This window comes from Pan paniscus, chromosome 11 (genome assembly GCF_029289425.2).
Source record: "Pan paniscus chromosome 11, NHGRI_mPanPan1-v2.0_pri, whole genome shotgun sequence".
Classification (NCBI taxonomy): Eukaryota; Metazoa; Chordata; class Mammalia; order Primates; family Hominidae; genus Pan; species Pan paniscus.
The window spans coordinates 121,279,501-121,300,000 of NC_073260.2; the positions used below are offsets into that span (position 1 = coordinate 121,279,501).

The window sequence follows — 20,500 nt, forward strand, 5'->3', positions numbered from 1 at the left end:
TGTCTCCTAATGGTATCCCTCCCCCCTCCCCCCACCCCACAACAGTCCCCGGTGTGTGATGTTCCCCTTCCTGTGTCATATTTGTCAATTTTCTACTAAAGAACTGCCTTACCCATGCTCTGTCAAACTGTAACAGCAAGAAGTAATTTCTCTTCCTTCCAGTAATATTCAATTATTTAATTCATTCAGTTTGCCTTTAATCACTTACATATTTATGAAACTCTGCTAGTTTAACGAATTTCCCACTATCAGCAGCGCACACCATAGTTGCATTGGGAGAGGAATAGTGTTGATTTTATTCTTATACTTAAAAAAAAGCTTGAATTTGAATCAGTTTTAAATTCTAGCTAACTCGTAACCTAATCATTTTCGTTGCATGAAGCTATGGGGATATAATATCTTTGTTGAGGTTAGGAGCATTTTCTCAGATGATATATGAGAATATCACATTGAACACTTGGGCCAGTAATCTTTTGGATCAATGAGCCTACTTTTAAGCAAATTTTCCATCGGTGTTAACTGATCATCATTTCCTACCTTAAATATGACAGTCATGGGTATTGTGGTAAAACATCATTTAGTGTTACGTATATTTCTACCTAGCAGAATTTATAAATTTTTCCTAATGAATGAACTTAACTTTTTAAGTGATCCACAATAAACTGGAAGCATGTGATCTTACCAGTTCACTTTGGGATTAGTGTTTTAGGTGTCAAATGCTGATGTGTGCCATTTTTTTCTTGAGATTGGTAAACTCTCAGAAGGTTGAACAAATATTTACTTAAATATCTAAGCTACAATAATGGAAAATTTAACAAATCAATTTAATCTTTGATGAGACTGGTAGAAACTTATCCTAATTCACTAACATTTTATCTAGCTAATTTGCACACTATTCCTCTGTCCCTCTACCCAGCCCCTCCCCATATGCATAAAACTACCCCCTTGAAACTATGATAAACCCAAATCATGGGCTAATTCGTAGGAGTGACATTAGTAATCCATTTGGAATCATGCAGCTAGTTAATCCTTCATATCTTTGTAATTTCAAAGGCTCATTGTTACTCTTCTTCCCATTTCTGCATTATTCCTCTTGCCTCTTCCTCACCCTCACTTTCCCACCGTTGTCATAATATATTCCTGTGAATGATAGTGTCTTCCTTTACTGTTGTCCCAGAGCTTCTTTTCAATCCACAAGCATTTATTGGGCACACTTGGCTTTCACCTATTTTAACCTTACTACTAGCATGGCCCCGTTATACCCAGCAAAACCCGTCTCCTGGCTTTATCTGAAAATTAGCATTTTTCATACATCCCTACACTTTCCTCAAAACCCTAATGACAATGCTTTTTCCCTGATTCCCGCATACATTATCTACTTCCAACCTATTTTTTCAGCCTCACTCATACCTCTCCCATATATACATGAAATGTATATTTATAGCTCATGCCCTACAAACTAGGTTTCTTGCCATTTCCCAAATATGGACACAGCCTGTGCTTTCTTGCCTCCTGGCTCTGTTAAGTCGATTCTTCCTAGATTTCCCTTTTACCCCCTGAACACTTCCATCTTTTAATACCTGGGTTTTGAATTCAGAGAGTCTGTAAACTAAGAAAATAAATGTGAATTTTGTAGGTGTTCTTATATATATTTTTTCCAAGTAGAGAGTTCACAGTTTTCATTACATCCTCAAAAGGGTTAAAGACTCCTCAAAAGTTAAAGACTACTACTCTTATTTTCTTCCACCTTTCTGAACTATGCTTGTATTTTTGTTACAAGTAGTCTTGTTTGGCATATTAGTCCGTTCTCATGCTGCTGATAAAGACATATCTGAGACTGGGTAATTTATAAAGAAAAAGAGGTTTAATGGACTCACAGTTCCGTGTGTCTGGGGAGACCTCACAATCATGGCAGAAGGTGAAAGGCACGTCTTACATGGCAGCAGGCAAGAGAGAATGAGAGCCAAGCAAAAGGGGAAACCCTTTATAAAACCATCAGATCTCGTGAGACTTACTCACTACCAGAAGAACAGTATTGGGGAAACCACCCCCATGATTCAGTTACCTCCCACTGGCTGCCTCCCACAACACGTTAGAATTGTGGGAGCTACAATTCAAGATGAGATTTGGGTGGGGACACAGACATATAATTTGGTAATTATGCATGTATTCATATATATGACCATGTGTATACCCTATCTCTCTTACTGGATTGTAATGTCTATTGGATTATGAAAAATTTTTGTAATCATGATCTTTTGCACACAACCTTATATATGACAGTCACACAGTTACTATGTACTTAAAAAAGAAAAAAAACTTTTTTAAAAAATGTAATCAGGGCTATGATCCTTTCATGAGATTGGAATTCCCTTCAATAAATTTTTAAAATGAATATAATAAATACACGTTAATTTTTTTGTATGCTTCTCAGAAGTTCTTATCAGTGAGGTGGTAACTAAATGGCCTGGTTATCCCATTGGACTAATTAATAAGCCTTAAAGAACTCATGAGTATTTGGAAGCCCGTGGGTTTCCAAGTAGGTTCCAACATGCATGCTGAGGCTGGTGTCTTCCTTGTAGAAGAACTCAGTCTTTATTTCTTGGTTGTCCTATCATTCCATATTTCTTCCTTTCCATTCCCTGGGCTACACAAATTCGGCACAGGCCTAAGTCAGTTAGGCAGAAGATTCCTAAAGCCAAAAGAAATACCCCTTTTGTTATCTGTGTTACAAAGTGACACAAAGAAGAACCAAAATTCTGAAGGTCCAAGGCATTCTAGAATGTCAGTGTATCTGTTCCTGGGGAATCCATTTTCACCCACATATTTCCTCGCTCCTTTCCAAAGCTCTTAAAAAACTGTCCAGAAATGAGAAGGCCATTTCCTAAAAGCCTGGCCTTCTAGGGAATCATCTGGAAATCTAGGACCACCATAAAATAACAGCTTCAATAACAGAAGCAGATCTCTGACTTTTTTTTTTTCCCCAGAAAAAGAAGTGCTGGTTTATCCAACTGAAAAGTGCTTATTAACAAACTGAGAGCATGGACTTCTCCTTTAGTGTTGCTCAGCAATTATGTATCTGGTAATTTACCTTTCATTAAAAATTATAATATCAAAAGTTACAGATCATTTTATTTATATTTACTAGACTGAGATCTTACCTCAAATTCTCTGCACTCAAACTTTAAAGAAAATATAGGTATAATGGCAAATTAGGGTTTTGAGCAAATTCTTCCTATAAGTGAATTGTAGTCACATGAATCCTTTGACTTGTTTTCTGCTCTGTTTTCTCTTTGAAAACAAAGCACTTATTGATCATGTTTTAAGAGATGTTATACCAAAGTCCTTTATAGTTTCACAGTTTAACATTTTGGTAAAATGTTTGTTTATTCATTACATTTACATTACTCTTTCTGTAATGTATCTCTTTTCATTTGTGCAGTATCACTATTTTCAAGTATAGTGGTAAACTGCATTAACATCCATTCTGGCAGAGAGAATGTTTTAGAAGCCTATGTTTCTAGAAGCCTATGTTTCTTAGAAGAGAATGATTAAGAAGTTTACTTAATTTTGTTGTCTAAAAAAAGTTAACAGTAGGATAAATTGTATTACATCTTCCTATGAATTAATTTAATATCTATTTTAAGAATTTTTTTATGATTGCTTAACCTAACATACTCTTTTCAGTATTATGTTTTATTAACTCCAGGGAAGAATTAGCAACGTGGGAAAATAATGTAAAATAAAATTAAAGCTATTAACTCCTAAGTTGTTTAGAAGAAAATTAGATTTAATGTTGATATAATTGATACTGAGTATTTTGTGTATAAAGTGTTTTACCATAAAGAAATTGGAAACTTGGTAGAAAATTAAGACTTTGCTATAGATATTACTGCATTCTTTTTCTTTGGGAGGGGGCAGTATGTTAAAATTTCAAGGCATTATCAATTTCCATAGTCAAAGTATAAGAAAGTTAAATATGTTTTAAAGCTCTAAATATTTTTATAACTGCTTATACTGAATTGTTGATATAATCAGATGGTTAAGAATAATGAAATCAATTTTCTCTCTTAAATTGCATGGTGTGATTTTTTTCTTTTGAATTTAGCTAATATTGTTAATATAGCTCAGTATCCAAATACATGGTGTTCAGTACCTGTTTTTAATGGAACATGCAATACTACCAGGAGTTGAAAGATAGATAACTTTAAATATGAGGTTATTAAGAGTGTATCACATTTATCACTAACACCTGGTACTTAATTAATAATTGCACATGGTATGCTGAGATTTCATGGATTAAAGCTGTTTCTGTGATTGTCCCTTCTCTTTGTTGGCTCTGAATTATTTTCTCTTCTACATTCCATTTCTGCTGTCATTTCTAATATTTCTGCCTTAACACCACATCCTAAAATATAATGTAGGGACCATCATTTTACTTCTTCATATTTGTTCATACTAATGACCCCCTACTTCCATATTTTAATACAGGATTAATGGAGAGATGTATGGATTTAGTAACTTTTGGACATTAATGAAAGAATCTTTGTTCATTTGCATTAAAATATTAATGCATATTAAACTCAAAATCTGCGGTATGATTTTCCTTTCATGAGAGAATAGCACTAATATTAAATACTCTTTAGGTGGGAGACTATTTAGAAAGAGAATAGTTACTATCCCACATCCTGAACTATGAAAGTCAAGAATGTTTATTCATAAGAAGAAAAATCCACCGGGGTTCCTGCTCTTCAGGTCTCCATTCTGATTATAATTATGGAATGTTCAAAAAAGGTTTACTTTGTGAATGGGCTTATTATTAGTGTGCATATTTTTATTTTATTCTCTGGAGGGTGGGGAAGAAGGGGAGAAAACACATTAAGTGACAACTGTTCATTAACGACCATTGAGGAAGAAGTTGAACTTTAAAGAATCTATCAGAAATTCTCTGGTCAGCCTTTTATTACTATCTTGTCTTGAGCCCTTTTTTTAATGACATCTATTATCAGATTGAAATGGCGATTGAGACGCTGCAAAAGTCTGACGGTCTGTCCACTCACAGAAGCTCTCTTCTCAACAGCCATGTAAGTTGCCTCTTCTTCATGTACACTAATCTCTTGCTTGTTCTGCATGTGTTGCTTGCCTCTAAATGCTTGTTTTATTTATTTACTTATTTATTTTGCTTCTTAACCTTCCTTTCTCAGCCCCTTATGATCTCTGTGTCATTTAATGGCTATTTTGTACAGTGAAATATCCAAAAAATAGAGTCTCCAGTATAATTTATTAGGTTTCTGTACTCTTTGGGTACAGATATAATATTTTCGAGTTAGTAACAAGTTGCCATGTATTTGTACAAAGTAATAATAGTGATTTTCAATATTTAAAATGTTCCAGTTTGATATTTATTTACTATGAAGCAAATACTTGTAATCTGCATCTCTGTCAAACAGCCATGTCTACTTGCGTGACCAGTAATGTTCTTTAAGTAGAAAAAAGATGATTAATGTGAAATCCAATGATAAACTGTTTGAAAATGATTTGTTTACCAGTAAGACTATGTAAGGTGGGCAGTAAACAACCCCATAGTTGAATTCAGGTCCTAAGACCTAAAGAGAAGTGAAAGTGAACCAAAAGAAAAAGTGAGACTGTCTACAAGCCATAAATTGCTAATAATTGAGATAAAACTACTATTACTATGCCCTGAAGCTGTTTCCTGTTATCAGATGCAGATATCACTATGACACTGGTAAGTGTAAGAAGGGTGATGATAGTTTTGTGAAATTATAAACATTTTTATCAACTGTTCTCATGTGGGAAACCAATGAAAATGCTGAATAAAAATTTGTTTTGTTAAGATGATTTCTGAATATATGGAAAAAAGTAAATAGACCCATGGTGTAAATTCATTTTAGATATATCTTCTGCTAACTTAACATTAGTGACATTTTAGTTTAGAATTTTCTCCCACAACTGACAATTTGTTCTTAAATTTAGGGATAAAGTATTATGACTTCTTATTTCTTTTTCATATTTTATAACTGAAAAGCTCGATATTGGATCACCCAAATAAAACCATTTTTTTCAATAAACCTAAAACTTTTACTCATAGAAAATGTTTTAACTGTGTTTTTTTTAAGTATTTGATCTTTGAAACATTTTAATTTTATATCTTAAAATAGCACTAAATACCTCCTTATGTTCTTACACTTTGTTTTTAGATGGGGTATTTTGTCTTGTTTCTTTTTTCAAAGGAAAGTATCATGGAAAACAAAACCAGGTTAGCCAACTTGGAGAATGCCTATAAATTTGGTGACAAATTATACATACAAACTTAAACATGATAGTATATATTCTGGCCCTTCCTTTTGAAAGAGGTTAGGAAATATAAGTTTTTTCATTTCTGAAAATTGGTATTTAGTATGTCACTCTTTTATGTTTCGTAAGTATATTCCTGCTATGTTGGCATGTATCTGTGATTGCATTAAAGGCTGATTTCCTGTATACTACTAGGCTGTGTGTGTCCGGGGGGTGATGATTAACTTATATTTATGCTTTGAAAATGGGAAGTGAAATTGTTCTTCCTTTTAGTCACAAATGTGCAAGGACGTAAGAAAAAAAAAAACCTGAAGTTTCCAGTTACCTGTTTCAGCTTTCAGACTTCCAAGTTGTGCTTTCATATTCAACTCAGGGTTCATTTTTACTTGACATGAATAACTTAGTAAAATATGTTATACGTTTAATTTTAAATTTAACTTCAGTTATTCATCTTAGTATTTTTATGAACAATAATGGAAGTATAAGAACATGTTTCTTATATATTTTAAAAATGTATTTGTTGATTTGTTTGAAGCTTTTCAACTGTTAGAGATTTTTAACAATTATTTTTCTTTATAGAATTCATGAAAGAATGTTTAAGATTAATAAATGTTTGAATTAAGCTGCATAAACAATGACAAATGTTTATTACTTCATGGCTTCATTTTTTTTATTACATAATATGTCTGATCTTCCATACTGCTAACAACTCCCAGAGTCACTTCAGTATGTGGAAAGAGTGGGCGCAAATGTTGATTGTGCAGTGGTAATCTTTCTCCAGCTATCCTGATTCATTTTTATTACACCTTGAGGCACAGTGAAGTTCATTCAAAAATATATTTGTAGTCAAATATTTAGAAATAAAAATGATTCTACGGATGGTTTATAAACAGTGGAGAAAGGCTCAGTGCTTCTGCCGACTGATCAGTGAGGTTAGTTTCTTCCTAAACACAGAAAAAGATCCTGTTGTCTTTTTCCTCCCTGGAAAGTTGATGATGCTTGTAATGTTTCTGAGATTTATCAAAAACAACTGGAATTTGCTAGTGCATGCATTCTGGTTGATAACTATTTGCTAAAGGTATTTTACATTCTGTGAGTCTAACTGGTGATTTTATGTTGTGTAGAATTTTTTCAGTGGAGAGATGGAGTTTTTTAAAAATATTGTTGTTAATATTTTAAATGTTAGTAAACTATGTTACCTTTATATCTCACTATATGGGGCATAATATAGAATTATTTGAGGTTTGTGGGATTCTTTAAGGTGAACATGAATTCCGCTTTATGATGATTAGTTCCCTGATTTATCACTGTCTCCAAAGGATCAATTTTATTATGTAAAAACATTGGGAGAAATTATTGATAATAATTTGCATCCCATATTTTACCTGTTTCTAAGGAGGGGTGTTAATCATGACTTTTGAGGTGAAAAGTCTATTCTCATTCTATTTTGGAATATGGATAAGCAAAGACTTCCTATTTTCTGTTTCTGTATTTGCTTATTCACAGTAATTTTAAAAACTCTTATGAGGACTAAATAAGATAAATAATCCCCTCAGCAGACTCCAACTTGATTGCTTTGCTTTACACCTTTCCACACTTTAGAAGATGGGGTGAGGTATTGAATTTTCTACCCCGTTTTCAACATATTCTTAAGAGAATTAACATGGTGGGAGTTATTTTAGTACCAGCATCTCTAATAGGCGTTTAGTAAGTATTTATTGCAAATGGTAGTTCCAAGAAAGTAAGGATTGTTGTATGTTTTGTTCACCAGTGCATCCCTAGTGCCTAGAACAGTGCCTGGTACATAGTAGATACTCACTAAATATTTGCTGAATGAATAAAAAGAAACAATAGAAGGGATCAGGCCTTATGTTACCTTCATTATTTAGGAATTCTAAGATGCCTTTGCCAATCATGTGTACATTTATTGTATTGTTTCCTTTCTTTTCAAGTTTGCTTCAAGTAGATATATATGTGAACATTGTTGGTAAAGGGTGGTCTTCTTCTGGTATACCATCTGAGTAAAGAATGTATGGTCACTCAATTATTTCTCTATATGCAGCCTTCAGTTTAAGAGTAAATAACTCTTTTTTTCTCTAAACAATCTCATCTTTTAAAAAGATCTTGCCAAGAGTGACATTGTTTGTCTCCTGTTATTTTAGAATGGTACTTTAGATTTGGTTTTACAGAATTCTATTAGTCTAATAATTTTTTATTTAAATATTTTTGTTTCTAATTTTTTTATATATGAAGATGCTACAGTATGTGATGTATAGTCTGCCTAAATGAAATTAAAATATTTAATTCTTTTCATTGCAGACAAGATTATTTTATACTTTTTCTTGGTGTTAATTAATATAAATTAGTATTTAATGGTTGTGGTGTGTTCACTTATTTACAAACTACTTATTTTACATTGTAAATTTGAATTCAGAAATGTTGTTAATTGTTCCCAATAATCGCATGAAATTTAAGGTTGTACATTTCTTTAAAATTCCATTTAAAGTTTATGAAAAGCTCTAGCCGTCTATTTTATGTACTTCTCACAATCTAGCAAATAATTATTTCCTGTTGTTTGCTGGTTTTAGCTACCAGAATACATTTAGCTCAAAGCAAAACCTTGTTTTTTACTCACTTTTCCTTGACTTTGCTGTATTGTAAATATAAGTTATTACAGAAATAAGCCCTGTCAAAATGCATATCATTAGTAAACTGAACTTAAAATGAATCCTGATGGGTAATAATCCATCTGGGAAAAAATAACAAATGTTACATTTAGATGTTAATTGGGCAATGCAGTATTTATTTCTTTTTATTTGTCAATCAGGATTTCCCTTTGGGAAAAACAGGAACCATTCATCTTTAATCTATCTTGATTAATACAGATTAAATGCAAAGGTTGAAAGATGCAATTATCTTGGTTTCCACCATTAAATGAGTGTATATTAGTTCATAAGTAGAGTAATCAAGTTTTAAAGATAAAGGTTAAAAGTTCCTATGTTATTTTATGGGCTTTTGAAATCATTCCTATGGTACTTTATGGGCTTTTGAAGTCAGCATACATTTTACAAGACATTTTATAAAAGAGCAAAAGATATAATAATTGTTTCGTTCTAAATTATTGAATGTTAAGATTGGGGAATACTGATGTCCAAATACATTGTATTAAAGACAAAACCCAAGAAAACGATATTTAACAGGCATTAACTTCCCTTGGGTAGCTCATGGAGCCTGTGCCTTTAGGTTGCACTTAAACTTACACAAAAACTTAACTGCCAAGTTTCTCTTACAGTCAAAGTAATGCTTTCTAATACTATGTTTTAGACGCAAATGTCTGATTTATAATTCCATCACTGTGTCAAAACGTAAAAGTTAAATACTGGCGTATAGGATGGAGATTATAATCCCCAGCCACATCTCAAAGTCTTGTCTGGTGGATCCTTTTAAATCAATTTCTGTTAATACAGTGAATTTCTAGGAGATCTAGCCCGAGGTGGGGTAGTTTTTGGCAGTCTTCCTAGCTGGGAGCTGCAGGGCTACAGCAAAGCCATCTCCATCCTTTGAGGGCTTTTACCTCCACTTGACTTCCTTATGCTCTCTCAACCTGCTCTCCAGGCATCTGGCAAGGAATACAGTTCCTCCTTCTGCATACAACGGGTAGGGAACAAAACGTAGCTTTGCTAGTGTCAAAGTGATAGTCATCAAAATACCTGTTCTTGTACCATTTTTCAAACTAACTAGTGATTTATATAAATATATATGTATATGCATTTATACATATAAACAAACTGATTTTTTTGAACTAGTTTAGAAATGAAGAATTTAAACGGAATTAAACAGAATTTCTTCAGTTTAAGAATATAAACTATATAAGAAGAACAATCAGTTTATAAAACAGTGCAGATTTTTTGACTTACCTAGCCATTTCAGTGGCCTGCATAGCCAATCGAGTAAAAGCTTCACTTCTTGTAAATTATTCAATTGGGATATAAGTAATATCATTTAGGCTTCTAAGTAGTTTGTGCCAACGTTTGCTGTAATTATCTCACTATTTCTATGAAAAGTTTTCTTTATGAAGAGTGGTCTGATTAACCCATATATATATAGAAATGTAAATATACCATTGGACTAAAATATTTTATATTAAACTTTAATATTTGTACTAGTTTTTACTTTTATAAAAGGTAATTTATTACAGTATCCTTCAAATATTCTATTATTGGATTTTATTTTTCAAATTTTGTAGTAAAAATTTTAATCTACAAGATAATTCCTATGATCATGAAAAATAAGTAAGCTCTCATTTTTACATATTTGTCTTATTTTTAAGTAATTTAATGTTGCAAGAAGAGTAGTACACAAGTAGGGCAGTTTTTTAAATGTTTTATTTGTTTCTGGTTAATTAAAATGTTTTTTATTTGCTTTTATCAGACTAAAATTACATCAGATCTGTTTTTATTATTTGTATACTTTTGGTTGTAAAGTTCATATTATAAGATTGACTAATTCCATTTCTTTAAAAAAAAGCCCTTTAAATAAAGATTTTTCTATATGGTATGTCTTCTGTTCATTAGCAAAGGAAGCAATATTGAGTTCTTTACTCAGAAGAAATCATGCTATTATACCTTTGACAATATGCATTATTTTATGAGGATATGTAGATGTACATACAAACATATCTTTGGCATTTTTAACTTACACATATTGTGTGTTCCATGCTTGTGGATGTGGAAACTTCATTAGTTTAGTTGAAAAATACTACTCTGTTTCAAAAAGTATTTACATTTTTTGTGTCTGCCTTTCCAGAATTTTTTTCTTTCGTGTCTTCTTTATAGTCCTTGATATCAAGAACCTGTATGCCTTTCTTTAATATATTAAGACTGCCAGTAGAAGGTGGTCAACCCTTGCTCTGTCTAGTATATGTACACAAAACAAGAACCAGCACTGTTGTACAATACAGCTCACTAGGGCTGCCATAACATCACTCAAGTGCTTCCCAATCTCAATCATTTTACCAAAGCATGTGGATAAAATATATGAATCGGGATTTTATTGCTGCATTTTATGTGTAGTCTCCCTCAGCTATACTTAAAACTAATAACGTCTTAAAAAAAAAACACTAAAGAGACATGCTGTCCCCCTGTTGTAGGCAAAATACTAATTTGAACCTCAGTAACTTAATTTCCCAATCAGACTGCCTTATCTCTTTTATACTAAATGAATATGAGTAGCAAACCTATTCTGTGTGTCACTTAGAATACTCAGAAATCATGTTTAAGCGCCCCTGGAAAACTTGTTTACTGACAATCAAGTTATAGATGATTCATAACAAAAGAATTATTTTGGCCTGTAATACTTTTATGTCATTGTAAAAACAAATGTTTCTTTTGTGTAATCTTTTTAAACTTCTATAGGTCAGCCTTGTGTATGTTAAGAGGTATTATGTATGTTTAAATGTGCATATTCATTCGTATATGTGCCCTGTGAAGGACGTCAAGTCTTTCTGATCAAAATCTGAATTTTATTTTTAAAAGTACTCTGGTTTGTCTTGTAGATTTGGTGGCTATGTTTTCAAAGCCAACTATCAATATGGGTTTAATGACATAAGTTTAATTACATAAACATCATGTAGGAATATTTGACATTAAAATGGTTTTTGGAAATTCAGTTGTCATGACTAAAGTCAGTAATTCTGAAAATATTTTTAATGAATTTTTAAATTAAAAGTCTGAAAATTCAGGTTCTAGGTTTGATTGCAAATCTTAAAATATGTAAGCAAAATGGAGAAATTTTTTATTTATTTAGATGTCCATATTATTTTTAGCATTTCATTGGAAATTCCTAGAGGACAAGGATGAGATCACATTCATTTTTGCATCACTAGATGCCTGACACATTACCTGGGTCATGGTTGGTGCTCAGTAAATGAATTCTTTGGCTTCTCTAATTTATAATAACTTGAATTGCATGTTAAATGTCAGCTCTTTATTACACCTGTCTTACATATGGCATGAAAATTTTTGTTGACACAAGTAATGTGAAATATTTACTGCTTTTGTGAAACATTGGTCTGGAGTGATCAGGAAATGTGAATTGGAAACCAGACTCAGGCATGGAGACAATATGTGACTTTGAGAAAGTTATTTAAGTCTATTTCGGTTCTCCTTTTAGAAATAAATAAATGAGCAAAAGATTTAATTTTGTTAATGTTAAAATTCAATAATATAGACTTGGATTTAATTTTCTAAAATTTTCTTGTACATTCAGTGCTTTAAAGATTTTTTTGTAATGTACACAGGATAACATAAAACTTTAGAATGTGAACATAGACTGAAAAAGTATTGTGTTACCAACTATCATTGCAATGTGCCTTCCGGAAAAATGAATAAACACAGTTTTGAGGTAGAAAAATTAAAATGGTTGTAATAAATGATTCCTTTTCATTACATGTAAACTCTTTGCCAATGTCTTGTCAGTTTATTTTCATTTGGGGAAGAAACGACTGAATTTTGTCTTTTCTGCTTTCAGAATCTGTCGCAGTAGACAATATTGTTATTATCTAGTGGTAATTTGAGATAAATTAAAATTCTATAAAAAGGAATGTAACTTTAATATAAACACTCATACCAGGCAGCCTGCTGTTCATATGTCATAATAAGCCAACACTAAAGACATACTGTTTACCATGCTACCAGGCTTGGTAACATATTTTATTCTGTGGCAATCATATTTCTGATATTTATGACCAGTTAACGGGATTATTTGAACTCCTTGAAGTGGTGTCTATTTTCAAAATTGGAATCAATACAGGGAAAATTAGTATGTCTCTACGTGTGCTTGAATATTTGAAGAAATGGATATTGTCTGAGATCCTTAGTGATGTTCAGCTATTTACAGTGTTTCTGAGCGTTTTCAAAGGCAGATTACCTGCTTCTGAATTATAGCAGTTTACTCTATCGTAAGACTTCATGAACTTCTAAGTATTTCTGTATGTTGCATTTGCAGTGTCTTGTAGAAATTTTGGCAAATTATGTGATTTGTCTGTGTTTATTGTGTCTTATTTCCCTAGCTCCAGTGGCTGTTGGACAATTATGAGACAGCAGAAGGAGTGAGCCTTCCCAGAAGCACTCTGTACAACCACTACCTTCGACACTGTCAGGAACACAAACTGGACCCAGTCAATGCTGCCTCTTTTGGAAAATTAATAAGATCAATTTTTATGGGGCTACGAACCAGGAGATTGGGCACTAGGTTAGTATTGAAAAATAAGATCATAAACTAATCTCTCTTTTTCAAACTAGGGCAATTCAATATATTGTTTAAACAAAAGTACTTGATTACAGACAATATATAAGGAAATACATAGAATGAGCTCAGTTTATAACATCCCCAGGAAAAGGAAAGGACATTATTCAGTGACTTCTTTCCAAGCCAGAATTATATGTCGTCTAAAACATGAACTGAGCAAAGCTTTGAGAAGAGCTGATTCTCAAACTACATAGAAATTAGCAGACCAACCTGTTAATGCAAGATTTGCATATGGTGCTTTAAAACACACACAAACACATACACACACACACGCACATAAAAAATGTATTCTCTTATTGAAAGAAATCATACTAATGATGATGAGTTAAGTGACATAGTAAATGGAAAACTATGTATCTCTTGACTCTTGAAAAATTACATTTGTCTTTATAAATAACTGTTGGGATAGAGTAAGAAACTAAAGCAGTTTTTTCATTTCATTTCTGGAGACCAATTAAAAATCATTTGGTAAACTTGCAAAATATTGTTTAAATTCCTCAGTGATGAGATAGCTCTATTTTACCTCTTATTAGCCCCTACTTTTTTTTCTGCTCTTAATATGAAACCATGTGTATGTGGAAGGAAAAACATAGTATAGTTCAATTGAATTGAAACAATGTGAAGAAGTTGTTTCTGGTTTTTCTTCCTTTGGAAATAAATATGAGTGTTTTCACTAACCAAAATATCATGAAAAGAATACTTAGAACTCTGGGGCTTCATTTTTCTCTTTCCATATTTCTATAAATTATCATAAGATAAATATTTTAAGTAGCTGGACAGAAGGATATGGATGTTTTTAATTTCCTAAATCTTATAGAAATCACATAAAAAGTTAAAATAGAGATACTGTACTACACAACATTAGGTGATATACCCTTAATTAGCTATAAAGCACAACTTCAGAGTATTTTAGTAAAGAGTTTTTTGTTTTTTTTTGTTTTTTTTTGAGATAGAGTCTCACTCTGTTTCTGTTGCCAGGCTGGAGTGCAGTGGCACGATCTCAGCTCACTGCAACCTCTGCCTCGCAGGTTCAAATGATTCTCCTGCCTTAGCCTCCCAAGTAGCTGAGACTACAGGTGTGTGCCACCACGTCCAGCTAATTATTGTATTTTTAGTAGAGATGGGGTTTCACCATGTTAGTCCAGATGGTCTCCATCTCTTTTGTGATCCACCTGCCTCGGCCTCCCAAAGTGAAGAGTTTTTAATCTTAATAAAATAAACACAGCCTTCCTTAGTAAATGACTTCATTAAAAATGTATACCAAAAAGAGGAGTGAGTGTTGTAGGAAGAAAAGATCGATCTTTTTCTCACCACCACGAGACTCATGGCTAGGACCCCTATAACGAAAGATTAACAACAGAGGATACAAATTTGTTTAATATAAGTTTTACATGACTGGGAGCTTTCAAAAATGATGGCCCAAAAAACAGAACTGTATGTATTTTATGCAGTCTGATGAAGTGGATAGTTTTGGAGAAACATGATTGGACAGAAAGGGGTAGAATCTAATGGTTCTAGGGGTATGATCTAATGGTTCTAATCTGGGGGAAACTCAGCAAGGTCTGTTTTGTTTTGTTTTGTTTTTGTTTTTGTTTTTTGAGAAGGATTCTCGCTCTGTCGCCCAGGCTGGAGTGCAGTGCCCCGATCTCAGCTCACTGCAACCTCTGTCCCCCGGGTTCAAGTGATTCTTCCTGCCTTAGCCTCCCGAGTAACCCGGATTACAGGCACCACCCCCCTCCACCACGCCCAGATAATTTTTGTGTTTTTAGTAGAGATGGGGTTTTGCCATGTTGGCCAGGCTGGTCTCAAACTCCTGACCTTAGGTGATCTGCCCGCCTCAGCCTCCCAGGGTGCTGGTGTTATAGGCGTGAGCCACCGCACCCAGCCCAGCAAGGCCTGTTTGTTCAGATTTTTCTGCATCCCTGTGTCTTCAAAAATAAGAACGTTCTTTTCTGCAAGGTATAGGAGGACCCCTCTGGAATGAGGGTCCCATGACCTATTTTCAGGAGAAAGTAAGCTAGGTTTTATGGCCTGCTTCAGAGGAGAAGGAGTGAGGGGAATTTTTTCTGGTTTCTGTGGCCTGCTTCTGTTGTTTCTTCAAATGCCAAGGTGCCATAGTTTGGGATAGCATGTCCTAAACCCCTTCACTGTGTCAGTTTTATGAGATTTACAAGGCCTGTATGTATTCATAGCATGAATTATTGCTTTTCTGTAGCATTTTAAGTGATTATACAGCTTTTGGATTGCTGAAGGTTTAGCTCTCTCATAAATATGTTTCCTTCTTTCTATACTTCAAAAGATAGTATATTTTAAACTGAAGAACGTGATTGTCTATTCACACTAAAGGAATAGTTTTCATTCCCTTGAGAAAACTTTTTGTTTCTATAGTACTTTTTTTCAAAACCACAAAAATCATTATTTGGGGACCTAACCTACTATCTCCTAGCTGGTGGCTCTGTAGTTATGCATACCGTGCCAATATTTTGAAACTCTGGGCTTTATTCAACATTCTAATAGCTGTATTGTTGTCCTTCTTTTGTTACTGAAAGGGATTTCAATGGGTCCTATTTTGAGGCTCCATTCAAACGTTGAAACAAGTCTTTAAAATAGAAAGGGACAAAATTGGGGTTGTTTGGTTTTGTGAATGAGTAGAATCCATACTCTGTAAGTACGTATTGCAATATTGCAGCTTTTACTTTCTGATGTTCTGGGTTCCTCCCACCCCCAACTAGGTAACAATTATGAATTATGTCTCCTGTTGTTTTTTTTTTTAATTGTATGTAGTGTTTACAATTAGGTTTGTGAAGCAAACCCTAGAAAAATAAGGAGAAAATAAGTACTATGGAGGGAGTTTAAAGAAATGAAGTGTTATGAAGACAGAATTCTAATGTAAAAAAACTGACAATTGTAGGAGTGAGGTACTAGACATTCTTTCTACCATAGAAACTGTTTAGCATTTACTTTCTACTCCTAATCCAAGGAACAGATGGAAAATTAATATAAATCATGAGGCAAATTAAATCAATTACTTTTTTTAAAGTGAACTATATGTAGAACTATTATTAATATTATCTATCAATAAAATAATCTGGTGAAACCACTCAAACCAGAACCAGATCTTTTCTAAAGTTTTTGGACCTAAGTAAACAAAAAGTAAATCAAATCACTGTTTTAAACAAAGGCAAATTAAAAGGTACCTTTTATTAGATCCCATCTCCAGGTTAAATTTGAGTAAAGAAGACCATGGACATGCTTCTCTCCCCCAACCATTCCCGGTGAAATAAAAAGAACCTCTCCCTCCCAACCCAATTAAAATGTTAATTTGTAGGAAACCAAAAAGAAACTCAGCACTCCATCTATCTGAGGTCTCACAAGAGAGACATCATTTTCCTCTGCAGTTTTGTCCTGTAAGTAAGGCCTCCTGCTTCCTACCCTACCTCTACTCCCTACTGTCCTCCAGTTTGTACAGGAGAACGCCACAAATTGGGTATGTGGAATTTTTTGGTTTTGCTTATTGCACCATTCTGCAGTGGATTTTTGAGACAAGATCTAATCTCTGCAAGTAGAAGGCCTTTCTTTACAGGCATTAAGTTTCTCTATCTGCTTTATTGTGCTGAAAGCATGTAGGTATTTGGATGCCCTGCATTTTTTAAAAACTGGCAGTATAATTTATATAGTATAATTTTAATGTCTTCAAATATATATAAGGTTCATTTAATATATGTTTTTAAATCTTGGAAGTGCAATTCTGCTCTATTTTTATAAAAAATATTTAATCCACACTCTTCTTGCATTTCTTTTTGTAAATGGAAGAAAAAATTGGAAAAAGCACTGATGTATTGCTATATATGGACTTGTGAAAAACTACTATTTTCTCTTTGCAATAATTTACATATTTAAAATGATATTTTGCAAGAATTTGCAAATTCCATTCAGAGCAAAACTTTGTCATTTCTAATAGCAAACATGGTCTTTCTCATGAACATGGGGAAATTGTGACATTTTTATTCCAGGTGGAAATTTGCCATTTTCACAGAGAAATTTCCCCATCTCTTCTGTGACAAATCCTGTTTAGCCTGCAAAACTAACACAAATCCATAAAAACAGAAACTAATAAAATGTGTTTCAAAATAAACAGATTAAAGGCTTACTTTCTTTTTAGGTTTCAAAATATTAAGTAAGTCTTTACCACAACATTTTGTAACAGACAATTAAGTTATCTTACTTCATCATCACTGAAGTAAAGAGAAAAATGTCAAACTTATCCAGGAAAGTAGAATTAAGGTTTTTTTCTTTGTTCTATATACATGCTTTACAATAAATACGTATTCCATTGACTAATTTTTATTGGCCTGTTAACTAATTTTTACTGGCCAAAAACTTTTTTCCTATCATTACCCTTCTTAACTAAATTTAAAATAGAAATTTGAAAATGGAATGTAATTTGTATGGAACAAATGGACTGTTTGACTAATATTTAAGTGGAATTTTATAAACAAATATTTTTAGCAGGGCCTTTAGCTGATTGATTTAGAATCTTATTTTGATTCTTCAAATTTTATCACCATAAAAACATAAAAGTATTCAGAACAGGTTAATCATAAATATGTAACATTAATTTACTGTTTTTACCAAATTTTTCCAAGTGTGAAGTTTAATGGACATCCTATGTGATTAATATTAGTTTGACTGACTTTTGTTTCTAATGTTTCTTGTTCGTTAATGAAGAGGAAACTCCAAATACCACTACTATGGGATTCGTGTCAAGCCAGATTCCCCTCTTAATCGTCTGCAAGAAGACATGCAGTATATGGCTATGAGACAACAACCCATGCAACAGAAACAAAGGTAGACTCTGAAGTTATCATTGATGTGTCCAAGCTATGTATTTCTTAGTTGTTCGGGTCTCCTTTTTTCTGAACAAATACCTAAGTATAAAAGAACGTTCTTATTGTTGGCATGCTTTCACTACGGATAGTTCTTAAATATGATTTAGAATTTCAGTGATCTCGCCTGTTTTCCAAATTTTTAAAAATTACTTATCAGTCAGCCTGTTTGGCCCCTTTTAAGTGTGACATCCCAAACTGTTCAGACAGGGAAATGAAACACAAAACGTAAGGAGCATACCCAAGCAAATACCAACTGGAGAAATTTGTTTCAGTATTCATGAGCTTCTGACTTGCTATTCTGCACATCTCTCAAGTCATTCTTTTTGACACAGTATGAATTCTTGCAGAATGTTTGGGATGCCTTACATTTGCTTTGAATCCAACTTTCATAGATACAGAATTGCTGATATTAGAGTTGTAAGAGATCTCAAGCATTCATGAATGGATGGATGAATGATGGATGGATGGACGTATGGACGGATGGATGGACGGATGAATAGAATCATAGATCTTAGAATTGAAAAATATGTCAGTCTAGTCTGGCCTTAAAACCTTATGACAATCAAAGCATTAATAGTCTCTGTTTTTTCAGATGAGTCCCAGAGAGGTTAAATGATTTGCACAAGCACATAATAAAGTTGCATAGCTAAGGGCCTTCTAGTCCCATGTGACTTATGTCACAATTTAGAGTAAACAAAATGAAAAAATCCTTTCCTCTTTACCAGCATAGCTCAACCAAGACAGAAGTTATGATTTTTCTTTTCAAGTGAGCATGCAGAATTAGGTACGAGAAAGGAGGCCTCTGCATAGGTCCCAGTGTAATGATCTGTAGTGATTAGTTGCCTTGGCCACATCTCTCCATCCATGCTAGTTTAGTCAGAAGTATTAACTCTAAGATAATGTCTGAGAAAAGAATATATCACACAGTAATTTTATACTATTTAGTCAGCCAATACTGATGTTAAGCCCTGCATGCACAGATAAGACACAGTTCTTATGTTTGAAGAGTTAAAAAATTAGAAGGGGAGGCACATGGAGAATGGGAAAAAAATGGAATACAGTCTGGGAAGTGCTAAAATAAAACTTTGATCAAGGAACTATCACAATACAGAGGAGTTTTCGGCAATATCTGGGAGAAAGGGAGATTGGGAAGTTTCTAGAGAAAGTGCTCTTTGAGTAGGAACTTAGCGGAGTCATAAAAAGAGAAATATTGAAGCAGAAGGAAAATTCACCTAGCGGTGAAGTCCATGATGTCTGTGGTAAATGGTCCATGACATATTTATTGAGGCTGGTATTACAGAAGGAGAATCAAGGAGGTGGTTGAGTAGTTTAGTGGGAGATGAGATCTTAAAAGTAGTTTGGATCATATATTAAGGGATTTGCTTGTATGTAAAGCTAATAAGTCTGTTCTTTGTGCAGAACATAGCTTTGAAGCTATGTAAGGCTTTGAAGGAAAACAATGAAACTTTGATTTTTTCTAGAGAGATGACTTTTTGATTTTGGGCAAGACATATTTAATGGAAAGAGACTGGAGGTAAGGATACTTGTTAAGTGGTTTTTTAACACAGTCATAATTTCCAGTGTAAGTGTACCAGACTGAAGACTCAGTTCAAGATTGGCTATTATATAAAAGACATCTTAAAGGTTTTAGATTTTTTATTACAGATTCTCAATCTTATTTTTTTATTGCTGATTCTTGTTTTTTGATGTGTAGCCAGTGAAAAATAAGAAGGGCTCTGAAAAAAAAATAAAATAAATTATAGAATAGTACCTCATAGAGTTGGATAGTACCTCATACAGTTTGTGTGAGTTGTAATAAATTGTTACTATTTTGGGTTATGATTGCTTTTTGCATCTGTTAATGGCAGCACTTATAGCCTTTACTTTTTGGTGTGATTTCTGCACTCATGCGTAGCACCACTACACAGTAGAGATGATGGTGAAATCAAGAAAAAGAAAGTTTGCTTCAGAAATAACATATACTCAAA

The 20,500-nt window shown here is 33.2% G+C and overlaps 1 protein-coding gene across 12 annotated transcripts in view; it reads left to right on the forward strand.

Moving 5' to 3' along the window:
* RFX3 (regulatory factor X3) overlaps positions 1-20,500 on the forward strand; it is a 308,074-nt gene that overhangs the window by 220,076 nt on the left and 67,498 nt on the right. For 8 of the 12 annotated variants that reach the window (XM_008976997.4, XM_055092197.3, XM_034967073.3 and 5 more), the window contains exons 5-7: positions 5,010-5,084; positions 13,385-13,566; positions 18,352-18,471. In XM_008976997.4, the coding sequence (XP_008975245.1) occupies positions 5,010-5,084; positions 13,385-13,566; positions 18,352-18,471 (377 nt within the window). The remainder of the gene's footprint in view (positions 1-5,009; positions 5,085-13,384; positions 13,567-18,351; positions 18,472-20,500) is intronic. The other 4 variants (XM_063594035.1, XM_055092194.2, XM_055092195.2 and 1 more) reach the window with 1 other exon arrangement.